At 39.2% G+C, this 21,643-nt stretch overlaps 1 protein-coding gene across 3 annotated transcripts in view; it reads right to left on the reverse strand.

The window, feature by feature from the left end:
• Nucleotides 1–15,993, reverse strand: part of LOC139733913 (ras-related protein M-Ras-like) — a 44,618-nt gene extending 28,625 nt beyond the window's left edge. Inside the window, exons 1-3 of one of the 3 annotated variants that reach the window (XM_071644723.1) lie at nt 15,862–15,993; nt 7,455–7,551; nt 4,020–4,907 (exon numbers count right to left, since the gene is read on the reverse strand). In XM_071644723.1, the coding sequence (XP_071500824.1) occupies nt 4,020–4,215 (196 nt within the window). In that variant the 5' untranslated portion in view covers nt 4,216–4,907; nt 7,455–7,551; nt 15,862–15,993. Of the gene's footprint in view, nt 1–4,019; nt 4,908–7,454; nt 7,552–15,857 lie in introns of all 3 variants that reach the window. The other 2 variants (XM_071644721.1, XM_071644722.1) reach the window with 2 other exon arrangements.
• Nucleotides 15,994–21,643: the final 5,650 nt, after the last annotated feature.

The raw sequence follows: 21,643 nt of genomic DNA on the forward strand, positions 1-21,643 counted from the left end.
CTTACTTTTGAGGGGTTTGGGCCCCTCTGGGGGCCCCCCAGGTGGGGTATGGTACCCACTTGAACAAATTGAGATCCTATACCCCTAGGGATGCTGCTACCTGCCAAGTTTGGTGAAAATCGGTCAAGGGGTTCTCAAGAAGAAGATGAAAATGTAAAAGTTTACGCACGACGGACGACGCACGACGCACGACGCACGACGCACGACGGACGCCGGACGAAGAGCGATCGCAATACATTGTGTAGCTCGGCTCAGATGAGCTAAAAATCTGTAGATACTTTACAATTTTATTTCATTTCATTTCATGTCATTTCATTTCTTTATTTATCCAAATTATGTATACAAACATGGCATGGAAAATTGTTTCATACTGTGAGCATTTTGAATTACTGAAACATAAATTCAGTTAGTACTGTACATGTTTGTACATTGCTACAAGAGGACTATGTGTTACAAAAGCACAAAATGTATGTGACATGTACAAGTATGCAATGATACTGCATTACTGCTCAGTAGATCAATTTACAATACAAAAGGCTATTGAACAAACCTGTAGTGTCCAAAGGCTTCTCTTTTAAAAAGCATTAATGTATGATGTACACTTGTATAATGCTCCTCATTTTGCTTTAATATGAAAACGGGAAAAACCAAAAGATGTCTTCTTTTTTTTTTTGCATTTGCCATATATACACACCCACTTCCTGTGTCAAAAGAAGTCCAGTGAAATGAGACTAGACAGTGTACATTATCTCAAGAGGGCTTGAGATGAGATGCACTCCCTTTAGAGAAAGAAAAACTATGGTATCCCAAGAGGGCACTGCATTATAAGAAGACAAATTATGGTGGTATCTATGTACATATAGTGATGACCAATTGATGCCATAGCTGAGATGCTAGTGAGGCATGTCTCTACCTTGCAGTCATATCTTTGGACTATGCCTAAAATTTCCCTTCTTTTCAGTATGGGAAGTTGATGCTTCTTTCACACCTACAGATCTATCTATGTATGATTCCAAACAGATTTCTCAACTTCAGGGAATTTTAATGCATACATATCAGAGGCAAAGCGTTGTTATACACCTTGTGCATTGTACACTTCTGTGCAGTGTACATACAGTGTAGCATCTCATACAGGCTATAGTCTGTAAAATGATCTACAGAAATTATATTTTAATTCTCCCCAATTTCAACCAAGTCAACTTTTCACCCCTCCAATCAAAGAATCCACACTGATTTCCAAGAGGCAAGAGCCAGTGTCATGTCTTATTCCTTGGTTTACTAGACTTTCTGGATACAACTGTGTGCAAATTCTCCTGCATGCATGTCATGCGGTGAATACTTACAAAATCAGTAGGTGTTAAGTCGGCATCGTAATTTGTTCTCTGTATGCTAACCATTCTCAAGCTAACAGAGCTGTACAATGGTGTGTAATGCAACTCTAGCAAGCCACAAGTGCCCTCTTACCCACAGCTGGGTGCAAATACCCACAGGAGATGCATACTTGGATTGCAATAATACAATTTTGGTGGAATGTATGCTTAAGACTGGTCCAACCAGCAAATGGTGAAGCTGCATACAGCACGATCAGTTCTAAAATGGGTGCATCATCACCTACGTGCTGTAAAAATGTACATGTATCTTTAAATTGTGTAAAGTGATACAACATTCACCATTTCATCAATTGTTATTAAAGACTGTCCAGTCGATTAACGGTCTGATTGGCAAACACCGAAAATGGAACAGAACAGTCTCTCCTTGATATACATAGTCCCAAGATTGCAGTAGATCCTGGATTTCAGATTAACAGACTTGCACTTTGGCAAGCCAAATACTCTCTCCTTCATCCTCACAACAGACAGACAAGCAATGAAACAGACAGACAGACAGACAAGCAATGAAACAGACAGACAGACATACACACACACACACATACACAATTTTCCCTCCCTCTCTCACCCTGAATATTTTTCTCTTCCTATTTGCTGTCTCACTCTAGCCACAATTCCAGCCTATTTTTATCATCTTCTAAAGGGGGGTTTCCTGTCAGCCTGAAAAACATGTTTGTCTCATCTCTCATTATTTCCCCCTGTTTTGAAACGAGCTCCAAACAGTTTCTAATAAGCAGAAAGAGTAAAATGTCTCAAGGGGCCTAAACCTGCCTGATGGATACAGGTGGTTATCTCTTGCCCGCTGCATTGACCACATTGGGGGAATCTAGAGGTCAGTGTCCTAGATTCTCAAAAACCTGACAACATAATTTGCAAGGGTTGCACTTAACAATTTTTTCACACCAAGTGAGATGAATATCATACAAACATAGCATTTGATTTTTAACCCAACTGTTGCAATTTTTAACAGTAATGCATTATTGTCTGTCATTTCTGGTTGACCACTGCCTAGATAGCTGCCAAATATCTTTCTCATCCCCAATGCAATTTTAGACAGATATTCAGTGCATTTTAAGTCTTTACATGAAGAGACTGTCTCAATATATCCTATCCTCTTGAAGCCATTTCAATTTTAGATAGTACAAAGAATGACAGTAGGCCCTATTGCTTGACCGTTTTCATTAGCATACTAATTTAATTCTTTATGTATCACGCTTGCACGTCATACTCAGTCGACGGCTCGCCAAGTTTGCATATTTGCTTGAACACACAACTCCACCCACATCAACTGATACAGCAAATCACCATGTGCCACAGTACGTGGTGATGGATGCTTATTTCACCATTCCATTTGTTTGACAGGCAGCTTGCCTTGCATGGTTACTGAATTGGTGTTTCATAGGAGTTTTACTTCGAAATCAATTATAAGGAATTTTCCAATTGATAAATCAATTTTAATTTTCTGCCACGGTTGTGTCTGCTAAAGTCACTTCCTCCCAGATCTAGACAAAGATGTACTACAGTAGCTACTGGCCATTTGTAAGAAAAATAATCAAAGCTTCGTCATAAAATTCATATCATAGCAAATCCTAGCATTTTCTCTACAATGTTGGTCTACTGCATGTCCGGCATAATGTTTCTATTTAAAAAGAAAAAAAAAAAAAGTTACTTGCGCAGGACTTTGAAAAACAAAATTATTTCCAAAAGTGCCAAGATATACTGCAGTCTCAGGATAACGTGGCACACCATTGCACACATAGAGTTATTGAGGACAAGTCCCGAGTAAACTCGGGCAAGCATCTATGGGAAATGCATGTTGTAGCAAAATCAAACCGTCCTCTACTGGTTAAAGTGCATACAACTGGTATGGTTAATATGGTAGAAAGGATGACTAATGTACACACCCATTTCAATTTAGGAACAATTCAAATAACACACACACAAAAGTGATAAAATACTATATAGTATGAAACTTTTCTCAGGGAGGAAAAGTTGTTATCTTACAGTATATTGTTTCTACAGTTGTTGTTTTTTTTTTTATAACCCCAGCCAAACACAATGGGTTGAGTGATAAATTTCACTTATCTGTAATCTTTGAAGTTCACATGTACAATGTGAGATGCGTCATCGAAGCAACTGTCACAGACATGACATGGTTTACTTACGAGTAGTGAGGTCATGTGACCAGTCAATCACAGCTGTGGAAGCCAGCCTCAGGCCAGGTATCATTCACACATAGACCTGGCCAGCCTCAGACCACCTCCAGAGGTGGTCAGCAAAAGTGAAGTCGACCTGAGACCAGCCGAAGTTTGATGTGACTGTTACACATAATTGGGATTAGCCCCAGGGCTGACCTCGGGCAGGGCTGACCTCAGGCACACCTCAAGTCGGCTTTCTCGTACATGTAACAGGGGTCATACACAATAATATTCAGGACGTGAACACGAAATCCAATTTAAGAATGGATACCATCTTCTCGATCACCACACTTAAACTTGAAATTTTCAGCTTGATACTACCAAGCTAGTGACTTCCAGTTTTTTCACTGACAACTTGAAATATTATGTCCCTTTTTGAAGTACTTACAGGCAGAAAAGGTACATACAAGCATACTGTGTACAATGTACTTACCATCTAAAATACACCAGTCTCCATCAATTTCTGTGTGCTGGATATATGAGTCCTCTATGGTTGGATCATAATCAGCTACAAACAGTTTCTGAAAGAACTGGATTGTGATGGCGCTCTTCCCTACACCTCCATCTCCGACCACTACAAGCTTGTAGGTGGTCAGGTTTTCTCGTGAAATATCAGAGAGGGTTGTCATTTTGCTTGTTGTTGTTTTCTTCCTTTTGTTATAATTTGGCACTCAAAGCCACCAAACTGCTGGACAGAGTAGATAAATATCTACTCACTCTCCACAATTCAGAATGGCAATGCACAAATTAAAAGAGAAATAACTTTCCATGGGTTGCATTCCTCCAAGTCAAAAAGAGCGCTTAAAGCTGATGAAAACCTGGCATCTGACGACTCCCATCTATATACAGGAAAGCCAATGGCTTGCTTTGAAATCCATTTCTGCACTGTCCCATTTACTAGTTGATTTCTTGCAAATGTCACATCAGCCACGTGAGACTCAATTGAAGCACTCAAGGGAGGGTGCCAGAGTACGCTCAACGTGCCTCTCAACCCAGTTGCACCAGACTCACTCAAAATGCCACGGCAGTATTGGGAGCTCCCGTGACTGGGCAGCGATACCGTGAGTAATCAGTTCTGCAGAACAGCTCTCCTTACTACAGCAGCCCACAGTTGCATGCAAGGTCGCACCGTCCCCACTGGGAAGCAATAAAAGATGCGCTCACTCCCTAGGGCGCTGTAATGGAGGAGCCCAGCTTTTCCTACACGCAGAGGATATCTCTCTCGTAACATGCTATATGTAGAGCAAGAAGGGTCTCATCGTATTCTGTCTCTGTCTCATTGGTATGCAGGCAGCTTCTCTCTTTCTCTCTCTGTAATATCCTGCAGGAAAAATAGAACAAAAAGGAAAAAATACAAACAAGATTATTAACAACTTGATGAAACCTCCTTATTCCTCATCATGTCATGGTGGGTAGCAAGTCAGTTGCTCATGTGAAAAGGAAAAATATCAGCGCTGCATAAAGATGTACATATAGGCCCTACATTGCATGTACTTCGGAAACTGCCGAAAATGACATCATTGAGAGATAAGAATCTTTCTTCACAACTTTGCACGGTTAGTTTGTTTTTTGTTTTTTGTGTTTTTTGTTTAATTTGTGGCAGTGTACTCATATATTCTTGAATTCAAAGTTATTCAATCATACTCATGAATAATATTAATAATATTCCCTTTGTTGGAAATGGTGGAATCTCGCCGACGTGATCTGAGTCATACCACATAGAGGAAATGAATTACCGGTACTGATGGTCGTAGAACTTATTTCATTCAATGCACAATACTTACTAGTATTGATATCATTTCCAGAAGATTAAAAATAGATGCCCTCATCAAAGCATTATCAAGGCCGCACATATGTATAATATGTTTGCCAATTTTTCATCACTGACTGATTAAAGAAATACATATCACTGAAATATGATATGCCATTTTAATTGTCTACATACATGCAAATCATATCGCATGTGAAAATGGAAATTTACAGGTTGTACATGTCTTCTACGTTTATGTCACTATGCTGCACAGACATAGCTCATGATCACAGATACAGCATGACAACTGGAAAAGTATGGTGCAGAAAATAGGCAACAATGCTTTAGAGTGTATCTGGCCCATCTATACAAAGAGATGTACAGTATATTACACAGTCACACACTTACACACACTTACAGTGTATGTCTCAGATATTTTCTAGATTTTACAATTTTATGGTACAGGCAGCATATTTAAGTCTACACAACATTACTAGCCAAGGGCAAATCTGGATCTACCTTGACATTTGATGACGATGTTACATGACTCATCCCATCAACTAAAGCCACACATGCTTTGAGCCACATGTTGGAACTAAACCCAGACCTTGGCATGATAACACCCTGTCTATCTCTAGATTTACTTTTGATCAGTATCCCCTTTTCCATTGACTTGCAGTGGAGTATACTGACTATACCTTCTCTCCATACTGTTTCATGACTTCAACGGAAATACACCTTCTTTGCAATGTCAATCTCTACTCCCTGAAAAAAGCAGAAAATCTCAGTCAATTTCAGCATGGGTTTAGACATATTGGCCAAGCACTAAATGGAAATCAAATTGCAGACTAGGATGATATGAGCTGGGTAAAATACACAAACAGCATCTCAGACACGAACACAAACAAACAGTTGTACACAGACATACATGTACATGTATACTGTACAATTAGTAGATGCAGTCATGGGTGTTTCAGTAATTTTGAGAAGGGTAGCCACAGAAGATTTTATGGCTATAGGGTTTATGACGGAAAGATTGCTCTGCACAATGCACAGTAAAGCAACAAACCAACACAAATGTGAGAGAAGTTTGGAAAGTGCATTTCAGTCAAATGTCTATGGCATAACTTACAAAGTATGGTACAGTTTGTATACGCAACCCTCATTCATTTAATAGTGGCAAGATAATATAATTTGGATGAAGGGATCAATTTGCATTACCTTACAAGTAAATACTGTGTTATAAACACATTCTTGGTACTCCGAGTATCGTAAACTCTGCAAAAGAGCCTTCTATATTATGTAAAAAATGTGAAATGTCTTAAGCACAGAAGATGTGAAGAGGAATGCATGCTATCTCATTACAGAGAAAGTCTAACTGAGATATTGAATGAACACAACCAAATTGGCTGGCCTACAAGCACCTGTAGTTGGGGTCAGAGCTGGCAGAATGTTTGGTCAGTCTGATTTGTGTGTGCATGTGTGGTAGCTTGTTTGTTTGTTCGTTTGTTTTTTTTGTTTTTTTGTTTTTCAATCTATTGCATGACTTAACATTTCAAGAATAGAAATGTCTCAATGGGGTTCACTCTTTGCAATGAGGAGTTCAGTTAGTGGTATTAACATTAATCATGGCAATAATTTGGACTCAGTATTGTTAATTTGCTGGTAATATTGTATAAACATACATTGATTTATCATTACAATAATATAAAAATGAAGTCTACCCAGTGTTTCAGCTCACTTTAATGAACAGAATTAGATTGAAAAACAAATAAACAAACAGTGAAATAATCATAAAATTGGACAAATATCACTAAATTATGAAATATTACACTGTGATCACGTATTAGTGATGTTAGTCAAAGATGCACAATACAAATCAGAGGAGTTGATTATGCATTGAACTCACAAGACTCCCATTTGAATTTACATTAACCCTCAAGATATTTTATGATGATCTCAAAACAAAGAAATGACATCCTTTGCACCAAACTGTTCTACAGTTTCAATCACCATGCAGTGATGGCTTTGTGATGGCTTTGTGATGGCTTTGAGAAGTTGAGAAGATTACAGCTGATAAGAAAAGACATGTAAGAAGAATCTAGTACTTTAATTAACCTGTTGAGGAAGAGTCCCAAGTATACTCCGACAAGTGTCAATGGGAAATGTGTGTTGCAGCAAAATCAGCCTGTTCTCAATGGGTTAATGTACAGACCTAAAGAGGGACACAGTGGAACAATGACACCATTATAATTATATATCAATCTAATTTGCATTGTACAATCTGTGACTACTACAGTGTATCACCATATTTACAAGTGTACATTGTAGTGTCAAACTCCAACAGTCCTTTAATATAACTTTCTCATTCAATTGTCTGATTTTCCAGAAATTTCTGTTAGTCTGTTTGATTGTACTCTATCTCCAAAAGTCTATTAAGGTTTTAGCAGTCAACTACTGTACAAGCCTTGGTACACTGTACGTACGTTTTTCTTGCAACGTTTATGCACATACAGTAACAAAAAGGTACTGCTCATATTCTGCGACAAGGACACCATATGCAGTGGTGACCCATTTCTCCAATATCAAGCTCTAGTCGGTGGACAGGTGCTGAAGAGCAATTGATTATTTGCACCATGACAACTTTTTTTTATTATTCTGCATTTAAGCCATATTCAAAGTTTTACGGCATGAAATGTGGTGTACATAATTCACAGTCAAAAGTTAACTGCACTTCATGCTACTTCTGACCAAATCATCTAAAAAGCAAATGTGATTTTACCACTAAAAGATACTTTGACATCATGCATACAACCTCTGCATACAGTTTTTGCTCTCTCTCTCTCTCTCTCTCTCTCTCTCTCTCAAAAAAAAAATACAAACCATTAAAAGTCAATTTTAAGTGAGCTGTTTCAAACATCCCTTTGGATACAGCTCTACAATATAAATATAGTCATTGTTGTTGCAATGATATCTTCTTTACAGTAATTTAGAACTCTTCTTTGGCAGGGTTTATCTTTTGGAAGAAACATACAGGTGTACAATACCTCCCCATAAAATTGACTTAGACATAGCCATGTTTGAATAACATGTTCTTCTACCAAGTTGACTGACTGTTGCAATATACATTAATACAAAATACAAGGCAGAGCTTTACACCAAGGAACAGATGCTCGAATGTACACTTTTGGCACGTTAAGCATATAGCAGCTTCCTGAACTTTCAATAATTGGAATGCCATTGTTCCTTCCTTAGTAGACAAATAAACCTTTCTAGAAAAAGGGAGGGGAATAGAAAAGAAAGATCTGGTGTAATGTTCAGTCTGATTGGGTCCTTTGAATGTTAGAGCTATGTGTGCATACTTGGAATCTGCACAAATCTGAGACTGTATGTAGCACTGTAGACATACGGCAAACCCATTTCCTGTGTGGATAACTACATGTCTGTATGTGAATGTCATACTAGGATCCCGCTATCATTTCCTCTCAGACCCCACCCTTATAAGAAGCGGTGAGTGTGGATGATATTATTGTATGTTGGCAGGTGAAAATATGCAGAACAGACTTGCAGAGAAGACCAGATATATGAAGTACGTCAGAGCTCAAGAACACACTTGTCATGTGCAAAAAGGAAGAGATAAGGGTAGTACACGTGTACAAGTAATAAGGCTGAAAATCAATAGTGACTCCCTGGCGTGGCTTTTCTACCATTCCCCAAACCGGAAACCCAAGAAGGAAACGTCCCATTGAGAAAGGGGATGAGAGCAACTGGCATTGAAAAGGGATACCCAGGTCTTTACATTCTTAGAGGGGCAGACACAAAAGCCCTTTCAGCTGCTAAACAATGGGCACGAAAGTGGGCTCAATATGAAGCCAGTGTTCAGTAATAATAGGCACAACTTGCTTAAAAGAGAGAGAGAGGAAAAAAAGGGGGGGGAGGTGGGTGGGGGGACAACTGTTGGTACATGCAGTCTCTATACAACATTGTCTTTAAAGTCATGATAGAGCCTACCAGTAAAAGCAACATTGTTTAATTTGATGGGACAAGTGGCAAACTCCATTCCTGGTTTCCAGTGTCAGTCATGTACAGTTTGTAGTTCACACCATGTAATTTATCATGTAGGCCCTATTGTTAACTCACAAAGACAGAACATGGCAGACAGGCTGTAATACTTGTCCTCTAAATGCCTTCATAAATGCCTCCCCCCCCCCCCTCCTTTTGAGTACACAGAACCCTGTGGTATAGGCCTACGTTGTAGGCCCTATACACTAACAGCTCTACAGAGTACAAAGATCTCTTCGTCTTCCTATCAGCTGATTCAATGCAACTGATGCATGTCCAGACAAGTAGACACACACATTGCATACGAAGGCAAAAAACAAAACAAAGTAAAACAAAAACAAATGGTCATTCGTTGGGTGGCTATGAAATGCAATCTTTTGAGCAAGTCACCACAGGGTGAACAGACATTCATACTGGAGCTTTACACAATATCACATACACTGTTTGTAATGTCCATGATATGTACATTGTATCCTATATTCTTTACCTGGTCGAATAAATAATAGCGATAACAACACTGTGTGGCAGCTCGATGGTCCAGCCAAGGAGGTATAGCATGGTGTATGATACCCCCATGGCACAGCTTACCAAGCTTGTAACTTTCAACTCATGGAGGTCAACCACTTTGTATGTTGTGGGGTTTTTATGCTTGTTGGGTCTGGGTCGGTCCTGTGCCAATTGTACAGCTCGGGATTTGGGGGATGTTTGAGTTCATGACTTTTAGACTGCCAAACTTTGAACTAATCCATTGTGTTCTATGTTTAACATGAAATTACTGGAACCATAAGACTTTCACAAAAATTGCAAGGAAAGTTTTATCTGGCATCTAAAGAAAGCACTGTATGATACCATGACATGAAGACATGAAGAGATGAGACTTAATTCTTCCCTCATATCTAACTGTGTGATATACATGCTCAAAAGACAAACCTTGCAGCATTTAGGCATCACAAGTTTCAGAACTCCAGTGTCTAAAGGATTACGATGTAAATGAAATTTTAACAAAGAAAAAGGTATTTCAGATGAAAGCAGTTACACCGAAGTAACACAGCAGTCATCCCCTCAAAAAATAAACAAACAAACACACAGAGAATTTTAACATTTTAATGATGACAGATTTTCTTACAAGCCATTTCTCACGAAAACAAGGCAACCTGGTCACATGACCTTGTATTTCACAAATGTACAGGTTATGACCATGCATGATATTCCCCCCCCCCACTTCATTTCAGAAATCAGCTTTCACTGTCTGGGAACTGATGTGATTAACTCAATATTCTCAGCAAATATTGTGCACACTTTTGAGAACATGGTTTAATTGTCAGGCATACAACAAAAGAGAAATATTATTCAAATACTGAGGCACAGAATAGAACTGGCAGAAAAATATCCAAAGGATCCAGTGAAGGCTGTCTTTTATGGTTGCACATGGTTCAATTTAAAACTTTCACGCCGTTTGTCCACATGTTGCTCCTACTCTCGATGGCCTCTTGCAGTCAGACCGCAGCACGTATGCTAATGAGCCGATCCGGCAAGATTTATTCAGCACTCTCGTTGACAATCTTTGCGTTCGAAAGGTGTCTGGTATGTGCGAGATTTTGCGAGAGTTTGACAGGGCTATGGTTTTCACAGTGTACATAGCGACTTGTACATACATTCATCATGGCTACAAGTCACAGTAAATTGTTCTCCAGACTTTGATCTTTATTTTGAAACCAAATTTGCGTATATCGGTTCTTATCATGATGATATAATCAGTTGAATTTGTGTAAATTTTACCTGCTTTTCACGGAAGATTTTGTCGACTAAAGTTCGTTTTTGGTTCCTGACCTGATTAAGAAACTGTTGTTTCTGATTTTGGCTTTTTCGTTGAGAGGAAACTTAGATGCTCATCATATATTTGAGTCAAGGAGACGCAAGGAGACGTAAGCATGATTTAAAATACTAGTTTTTCCATTTTTGAAATGTCTGTAAAATTCACTCTTAAGCCGGAAGTGTATGCACCACACAAAGTGTACAGTGGCGCAAAAGAGCTCTCTCATTGGACAGTGCTTGCATTCAACGCTTGAACTTGGCTTGAACTACACGCGTGCCTGTATGCAAGCATGCGCGATGCACGCACGTGGCATGAAACCGTAGCAGCATAATGACGTAATGCAAGCGCTGAATGCAAGCGCTGTCCAATGAGAGAGCTTACTCTTGAGATTGCACGGTTTCAAGCTGACCAGCACTGACATCGATGTATATTTTACTGGTTCCTGACCGGATTAAGCAACAAATTGTCAAGATATTTACATAGATACAAAGATTAAGAGATGGACTACCAAATAATGCATTTTCATTGAGAATCAAGGTGAATTTGGTATTCTTTTGACGTCTTGAACGTGTACTACACGAATTACTTTTTTCATCATTTTTCAAGCTGAAATTACGCTATGATGTTTTTCATTTACAATAATTTGAGTAACATGTGATGATAGCTTACATATTTTCCTTGAATTTGATACCAAATTTGTGAATATAAGGTGTATTTTTGTTGCCGAAAGCCCAAGGACAAAATCCCCTTCAGCAGCTCATTAGGTATGCAAGCCTCGAGCGGGCTTGCATACGAGTTGAATGAATACGAGCGAATTATCGGGTGCTGCGGACTGACTGCTTGCTTGAATATATCACTGAATCAATGCACTGGATTTTTTCCTGGGCTATATTCCATAAAGGCATGTAGGAACATGTCTGAAGTTAGATAGTCATGTTTGTTACAATGTAAATTTGCACTGATAAAATAAGTTTGATAATCGTTAGCAAGAGGTTACAATGTTGACATAAGATATGATAGTTCTGTTTGTCATGCTTAATATTTCCGGCCCATCGCATTTACAAGATGCACGTAGCAAAAGGTGCACAACTCATGATTCCCCTGAAAAATCAACCATGCATATTTTCCTCACCCTTATTTTTTTTTATTTTTTTTTTAATTTACCCACACCTATTGCATCCTGAGGGAAAGACATTTGTGGAAAGCAAATCATAGTAAGTTCCATCACATCTGGATCACAGCAAACATTTTGCACTGCATAACATGAATTTAAAGTAAATTTCAAGTCCAATTTGCATGACAATGGCTCAGTATTAAAGCAGATGTAATTTCAGTAATGAATGGAGGTAAAGTGATATGACAATGCAATTGCAATGATCTAACAAAAAGAATTATACATTTTACAAAATCAACAAATAATCTTTTTTGTTTTTGTTTTTTAGTCATGATGTGCATCAATCCTTCAGGCGATTATCTTGAAAATAAAAATTCACATTATATGACTTAAATTAAAAAAAAAGAGAATCACTGCTCCCAATGATAAACAATACCTGTAATACCCATGATCATATTCAAGCTCAAGGTTATGTCATTATTGCAATTGACGTCTCATGCCAGCCCCACAGATGTGTCACTATTGAGGTACAACATCTGGTCAATGCACAGCCAGCACCACATTTTAAAAGGTGGGGGTGGCTCAGTTTATAATTCTTCTGCCACTTCTGGGTTTCATCAGCTAACAAGCAATAAAAAAAAAAGAAGGCCTTACCGGTGCTTCCACTTCAAGGATTCATCAGCTGACCGAAAAAGAATCGCTTTGGTACAACTTTCAATCGGCAAAAGCTTTTTAAAACCACATTCTATTTTTTGTTGTTGTTGTTTTTTTTTTTTTTGTTGTTGTTGTTGTTGTTTTTTGTTTTTTTTTTTGGGAGGGGTGCCACTTCCGGGGTAAAAAAAAAATGGGGGGGGGGGACAAATGATTTTGTATTATTTTAGTTGAACAAATATTGCAGAAAAGCTTTAAAAGAAAAGTGTTTGAAAACTGGTGGTTTTACTCTGGACTTATGTTTTTCGCGCGCACACAGAGATTTTCACTTTGACAGAAAGACATCATTTTTACTTTTCACCCGACGTAAACATGAGTCATACACATGAAATAATAAAGCACAAGAGGGACAAACAGTGACAGGCGCATGAACAAGTGGCAACTATATGGCAATGGCGACTTTATGGTAGGCCCAGGTAATGTTAGAGTCGGTTCTATTCAATATTGCCATCACTGGGCATCGGTCACATCACGCATCCTAGTCAGAAAAATCTGTCTGTCCAGAGGAGGTTTTATCATTTTTTGACATTTACGGCTCTCTTCCGTATCGAGAGTAAATATCGTGGTTTGCAGCCACTTAAGGGTTTTTCCACTCTGTAAATTACTCGACAAATCATTTTCAACTTTAACATAGACAAGATTATTGATACAGGCTGTACTCGCCATTGTTATCACAAAAATATGACCAATGACAAACGCAGTGGTCAAGATTGACCACGGCCGCGGCCTAGCACAGCGTTCGGCAATCTGTGGTCACCAGTAGTAGCTCGGCTCGTAGCATGATGTACAATTCCTATGCGATATGCGCGTGCTCCGTGATCTTCTGCTGAACCCCTCCACATGGCTCGCAAACGTTGCATGAGCACCAAGTCCCATTGCGAAAACACATGAATATAGTTGGTGCACATGCACCAACCACTATCGCAGTTCTGATGGTGTTAGTGTCACCTTTATCATGTTCTTATTTTTTCAGTCGTAACATCCACTTCTGGTAAAAAATGGCGACCTACATCAATTCGCAAATGTTCTATTTCTACATGAGGGCATGTTTTCAAAATCCACGAACATCAGGAAAACAAAAAAAAATCTAGTTTCTTAGACCCCTGTTCCGTAACTGTGATGTTAAGAAGTACCGGTACCGAAAATGAAATTTTGGATGCAATATGTCGTCATTTAGGTGAGAAAATTTCACTTTTGTTGGAGAATTTGCCCATGTCATCGGCTTGTTTTTTGTAGATTGGCAGTGTGTTAGTGAATGTGTGGTATGGTATGCATGCATGTAGAGTAGAATCTATGTCGCTGTGTTCAGCGGTATTACCGAATATGTTGTAACTGCCACAAACAGATGCACGGCCGCAAACCGCGACATTTACTGTGTAAGCTGTTATTTTTGCGAGGGTTTAATTTTTGCGAATTTCGCAAATCTTGGTTGGATCGCGAATTTAAGACACGAAAATGTCTCCACGCGCTGGGGCAATGGCGCATTTAAGTTAGCGCCGGTGGCAATTCGTGAAAATGTCTATGACCTCCTCACTCCCGAAAATATCTGTACGCGAAAATAACAGCGTATACAGTACTCTATTAAGGGGATACCGTGTCCGTGAAGCTAGGTTGCAGTCTCCGCGGAACATATCCCCAACAAGATACAGACCGATCTTTCAGTCAACAAGCACCCCTACCTCAACCGGTCCAAGTTACAATTGTGGGTCTATGGAACATAGACAGAAAAATCCATCTTTCTGGAGGAGTTTTTTATCAATTTTTTCACTTTTATGCCTCTCCTCCATAGACAGTCACATCACGCAATTGAGACAGAAAAAAATCTGCCTGTCCGGAGGAGTATACTTAATAATTTTTTTTTTTTAATTTACGGCTCTCCTCCATTAATACTAATAGGTTCTAACATTAGACACCTATTAAGGGGATTCTGTGAAGCCAGATGCAGTCTCCGAGGAACATATCCCCAACGAGATACCGATCTTTCAGTCAAGGTCTAATGATGCAGCCTCTTACCTCAGTGCATGCTCTACTGCCTCTAGAAATATCTGTTTGTTTGAGATAGTGTACCAGTAGACCTATTCTAAACTGGTCTTATTCAGACTCTTACACCAGACAGCTCGACAGGGCCTTGCTTGCAGAGGCAGAGGAGTCGACAGAACTAACCGGTTAGATATACCTATCTATTGACTATGGACAGTGATAGACAAGGGGTGGTATTCTGAAAATCTTCCCAAGTTTCTTCCTAAGTTTAGGAAAAAAACTTAGGAACAGACTTAGGAAGAAACTTAGGAAGATTTTCAGAATACCACTTAGGAAAAACTCCTGACTTAGGCAGAAATTTCTTCCTAGGAAGGATTTCAGAATACCACCCAAGTTCTAAACCTCTAATGTTAATGTTACCGAGAATTTAAGTCCACAATACATGCGATGTGACAGACACAGCGCAAGTGCAAATGTTGATCATTCCTCATTTACCGGGTAAATTTATTCCTTCATAAATGTTATTGTTACTGAATCAGTGAACGGGTCCATCGTGTCTACATGCCTTCAAATAAACAGGCCTATTCAACGTTAAAGGTATTCAAACCCATTACGATAATCAAGGTAAGATAGAGTTCTACATCATTCTAACGTTAATAAGACTTATAAAGCAAAGTCTGATGATACGAGTGTTGTTTTACTTGTAAATTTACGACTGAGAATTGAGATGGTAATACAGACTCACTCATCGCATAGAAGTTACTTTACTTACTTCACTCCCGAGAAACACTACTCCTTTCCTCTGTTATAAGCTGGTGAGATTTCGAATAGTATGTACCTACTTGTAGCACTGTTGGACTAAAGACGATTTTCGGGGATGAAAGCTCGAAACCTTCGTAGAATACTTATGATGAACGGATTTTTACAGCAGTTTACGTTCGGTCCATCACTCAGGGATGCAGCAGCGCTTACCCGCAGTCAAGCACTGATCACGATCACAGACTGTCGGTGTAGCGTTTACGTGCGGTGCGTAGCTGAGCTGACACGCTGTGATGTGTAATGCAGCTGCGATCTCATGCGACAAGCGAGTATAGTAGTGGTACGGCTACACACACGTCCACAGAGAGGATTATGCATGCACAAACTCGTCCCCGTAACTTGCCCGTCCGTGTGCACAGCGCGCGACTCGGGCCGATTTGATGGGCTCCTCATACCCACCGTACCGCGGCGGCCGATGGTACAACTGTATATTAACTTGTCCGTCACAAAGCGTAGGTGGGGTAAACATTTTTCTTCGACTTCTGCAACAATGTACTAGTACCAGGTACCTGTACTGATGTCAAGCTGCAGTCTACTGACAGAAATACATTTTTCAGAGCAACTTTCTGCTGCCACTTCTGGGTTTCTTCAGCTGACAAGCAAAACAAACAAACAAACAAACAAACAGACCCAAAAAAAAGTCCTTACCAGCACTTCTAAGCCCTCAGGTACAGCACACACACACACACACACACACACACACACAGTTTAACCATGTTTTCTTCTTCTTCTTCTTCATCTTCTTCTTCTTCTTCTTATTATTATTATTATTATTATTATTCTGGTGCCACTCTAGGGATAATTAAAAAGCGGGGGCCCCAAGTGGTTAGACCTTATGTATTCCTATGTATTACTTATTTAAAAAAAGTGTTCCCCCAGTTCCCCCAGCCCTGAGTTCTTTTCTTTCGGATTACAGAAAAATGAGGACATGACATCATCATTCCAGAAAAGTACATTATGTTACAAAAACAGTGAACTTCCCACAACATTATTGTGAAAATAAAAAAGTTAAATGATTTACCAAAACAAGGCACAACATTTTCATCTGAAAAACCTATACATCGTTGTATGTGAGCCTTATAAGGTACCGGTAGTAGCATTAGAATTTTGACTGATGTCACTAGTGTTTTGCACAACAACAAAAAAACACAAAACAACAACAACAACAACAGCAACATGCAATATAAAACTAAAGTATTATAAAATCAAGAAATATTTGCAGCATGAAATTTTTGTGAATTGCCACTGGCATTCAATGCATGTAGTGTAAAACAAGTACTTTGCGTGCATTTTAATTTCGTGAATCTTTGCTCTTGCGAAATTAAGGAAATCATAATGCAAGCCAAAATTTCTGGTTTTACAGTAGGTTCCTTGTTCTTTCTAGTGTGACTGAGTGCGATGTAGATTGGCTTTAGTGTGACTGAGTGAGATGTAGATTGGCTTTAGTGTGACTGAGTGAGATGTAGATTGGCTTTAGTGTGACTGAGTGAGATGTAGATTGGCTTTAGTGTGACTGAGTGAGATGTAGATTGGCTTTAGTGTGACTGAGTGAGATGTAGATTGGCTTTAGTGTGACTGAGTGAGATGTAGATTGGCTTTAGTGTGACTGAGTGAGATGTAGATTGGCTTTAGTGTGACTGAGTGAGATGTAGATTGGCTTTAGTGTGACTGAGTGAGATGTAGATTGGCTTTAGTGTGACTGAGTGAGATGTAGATTGGCTTTAGTGTGACTGAGTGAGATGTAGATTGGCTTTAGTGTGACTGAGTGAGATGTAGATTGGCTTTAGTGTGACTGAGTGAGATGTAGATTGGCTTTAGTGTGACTGAGTGAGATGTAGATTGGCTTTAGTGTGACTGAGTGAGATGTAGATTGGCTTTAGTGTGACTGAGTGAGATGTAGATTGGCTTTAGTGTGACTGAGTGAGATGTAGATTGGCTTTAGTGTGACTGAGTGAGATGTAGATTGGCTTTAGTGTGACTGAGTGAGATGTAGATTGGCTTTAGTGTGACTGAGTGAGATGTAGATTGGCTTTAGTGTGACTGAGTGAGATGTAGATTGGCTTTAGTGTGACTGAGTGAGATGTAGATTGGCTTTAGTGTGACTGAGTGAGATGTAGATTGGCTTTAGTGTGACTGAGTGAGATGTAGATTGGCTTTAGTGTGACTGAGTGAGATGTAGATTGGCTTTAGTGTGACTGAGTGAGATGTAGATTGGCTTTAGTGTGACTGAGTGAGATGTAGATTGGCTTTAGTGTGACTGAGTGAGATGTAGATTGGCTTTAGTGTGACTGAGTGAGATGTAGATTGGCTTTAGTGTGACTGAGTGAGATGTAGATTGGCTTTAGTGTGACTGAGTGAGATGTAGATTGGCTTTAGTGTGACTGAGTGAGATGTAGATTGGCTTTAGTGTGACTGAGTGAGATGTAGATTGGCTTTAGTGTGACTGAGTGAGATGTAGATTGGCTTTAGTGTGACTGAGTGAGATGTAGATTGGCTTTAGTGTGACTGAGTGAGATGTAGATTGGCTTTAGTGTGACTGAGTGAGATGTAGATTGGCTTTAGTGTGACTGAGTGAGATGTAGATTGGCTTTAGTGTGACTGAGTGAGATGTAGATTGGCTTTAGTGTGACTGAGTGAGATGTAGATTGGCTTTAGTGTGACTGAGTGAGATGTAGATTGGCTTTAGTGTGACTGAGTGAGATGTAGATTGGCTTTAGTGTGACTGAGTGAGATGTAGATTGGCTTTAGTGTGACTGAGTGAGATGTAGATTGGCTTTAGTGTGACTGAGTGAGATGTAGATTGGCTTTAGTGTGACTGAGTGAGATGTAGATTGGCTTTAGTGTGACTGAGTGAGATGTAGATTGGCTTTAGTGTGACTGAGTGAGATGTAGATTGGCTTTAGTGTGACTGAGTGAGATGAAGATTGGCTTTAGTGTGACTGAGTGAGATGTAGATTGGCTTTAGTGTGACTGAGTGAGATGTAGATTGGCTTTAGTGTGACTGAGTGAGATGTAGATTGGCTTTAGTGTGACTGAGTGAGATGTAGATTGGCTTTAGTGTGACTGAGTGAGATGTAGATTGGCTTTAGTGTGACTGAGTGAGATGTAGATTGGCTTTAGTGTGACTGAGTGAGATGTAGATTGGCTTTAGTGTGACTGAGTGCGATGTAGATTGGCTTTAGTGTGACTGAGTGAGATGTAGATTGGCTTTAGTGTGACTGAGTGCGATGTAGATTGGCTTTAGTGTGACTGAGTGCGATGTAGATTGGCTTTAGTGTGACTGAGTGCGATGTAGATTGGCTTTAGTGTGACTGAGTGCGATGTAGATTGGCTTTAGTGTGACTGAGTGAGATGTAGATTGGCTTTAGTGTGACTGAGTGAGATGTAGATTGGCTTTGTTCATTGGTTTCACTCTCCTCACCAGCAACAACTGGGACAAAGGAGGAAAAAATAGTTCCCCTGTCCTGAAGAATATAAAAATCATGTCATAATGTCCCAGAGTAGGCCTCCCCTTTTCCTCTTGTATGATTTAATAAAAACAAAAAACAAAAAACAAAAAAAGAACTTGGTCAAGTGATAGTACTATTGCTTCATGACTGCATGGCAGCATCATGAAAAACTTAAGTCATACTTCCAGCCACTGAATAATGACTTCAGTTTTGTCACAAACTTTCCTGTTTCAAATGCAGTCAAACTTTTTCTCACAAAATGTGATCATTATTGAAAGGTAGTTGCATACTTGCCAACTCTACCGCATTTGGCGGTAGACTACCGCTTTTAAAAGATTTCATTAGCATTCAAGCTAGCGCTGCTCGCATAGGCATCCTGGATTCTACCGCTTTCTCAAATGAAAATGTTGGCAAGTATGTAGTTGGAGACAGGTACAATGGAGTAGAGATGGCCATTGTGATATACTATCATACTAGTAGTACCCTTTATGGTTACATCTACACCCCCATACCACTTACAATACACCTATGCACTTATTGTCATTTATATACACGTGAACGAAAAAACAAAAAAAAAAAACAAGCAAACTATAGTAATGATAATGGCCACTAGTAGGCCTACTGTTACCTGATGTTTTGTCCTTTATAGATATGGTGTATGATCATGCATAATCCAACCAAGAAATGAATTTCAGGACAGAAATTTCAGTACCAATCAAATACTGTGTGTATGCTTGTAGTTTGCTCTTTGTCATTCTTTACTACCACCTCATTAAAATAATGGTGTGTGTGTATGTTATTATGCTTACAGTTTTTGTATAATTTTTTGTATATGTGTGTGTGTGTGTGTCATGCTTACAGTTTTCTATCATTGATATGGGCAGTTAAGCTGGTATCTCACTGAGCGGCGAACGTTTGCAAACGTAGCGAATTTGAGATTCGCTAACGTTCTGACGAATGTTTGCGAAAAATCAAGGTTCGCTTCTGCCATTAGCGACAGTTAGCGACTTTTAGCGATGTTTAGCGACAATTAGCAACTCTTGAGCGAATGTTTGCGAAACACAGGTGGTGACTATTAATAATAATAATAATAAGTACAGCATATGTAATGCGCCTTCGATCTAGTATCCTATTCTGAGGCGCAGAGGGACGTAATTATAAAAAGAATAGCATACATCGTAGTCATAATTGTACATAAGAAGGTTGAAAAAGAAGAAAGAGATAGATAGAGATACACACTCAATGAACAATTCGTTGAAAATTCAATCAAAACAAGATGCTATTAGCGACTATTAGCAAATGTTAGCGACAGTTTTGCAATTGTTAGCGACAGTTTTGCAATTGTTAGCGACAGTTTTGCAAATATTAGCAACTGTTTCAAATCCCTTGCGACAATTTGCGAATGTTTTGGGAACTGGAAAAGTACCAGGCGATTATGTATAGTCAGACCCATAAAACGAACATACAACCTTCCACTGCATTCAGATCTCTTGTGATCACCGTTCAAGATGGATTTCCAGAATATGGAAATTAATTTCTGCCAAGTAGAGGCTGCTATCCTTGAAGAGCTGCTTTGCCTGGCTGCTGCTACAGCTATCGTGCAGCTTAAGAGAAAGAAGACGAAAAAAAAAAAAAAGGAAGAAGAAAAGAAAGACTGTTTGGGTCAGAGAGTGGTTGTTGCAGAGGACAGACTTTGATCAATATGAAAAGCTTTTGCAGCAATTACATGATGGAGATGTCAAGAGCTTCAAGAATAGAGTGGAACCTTGCCTGTTTCAGGAGCTTTTATATAGGAACCATACGGTTACTTGTTCGCTAACAGTGGCAAATCAAATAAAAATGTTAGCGACACCGTATTACGACCGTTTGCGAATTCTTACGAGTGTTTTGGGAATGTTTGCAACTGTTAGCGAAAATACAAATTCGCAAAGAAATTTTGAACATGTTCAAAATTTCTTTGCGACAAGAAAGACTGCTTGCGACAATAAAAACCATTTGCGAACTTTCTTGCAACTGTTAACGAAACTTTTGCAACCCTTTACGAACCCTGGCGAAACCCCAAATTCGCTACATTCGCAAAACTTCGCCGCTCAGTGAGATACCCCCTTTAGGGTTGATAGCCTCCAAATGGCTAGAGTTTTATTTTTCTTATTCTTTCTTTCAAATGAAAATTAATCAAAAAATGCAGACTGTCGAGATGACTAATGCTTCTTGAAGGATTTAATATTTGTTGTTTACACTTTACAGTCATGCATGACGGAAAATCAAGTGGTGGTCGCTTGTCGCTGTAGGCAAAAATAATTTGACATTTTATTTTCAGCCTACTTCTCACTCATGTTACTCCCGCAATTAAATA

This window comes from Diadema antillarum, unplaced genomic scaffold (assembly GCF_040938485.1).
Source record: "Diadema antillarum isolate AM-2024a unplaced genomic scaffold, OU_Dant_1.0 seq00000503_RagTag, whole genome shotgun sequence".
Taxonomy (NCBI): Eukaryota; Metazoa; Echinodermata; class Echinoidea; order Diadematoida; family Diadematidae; genus Diadema; species Diadema antillarum.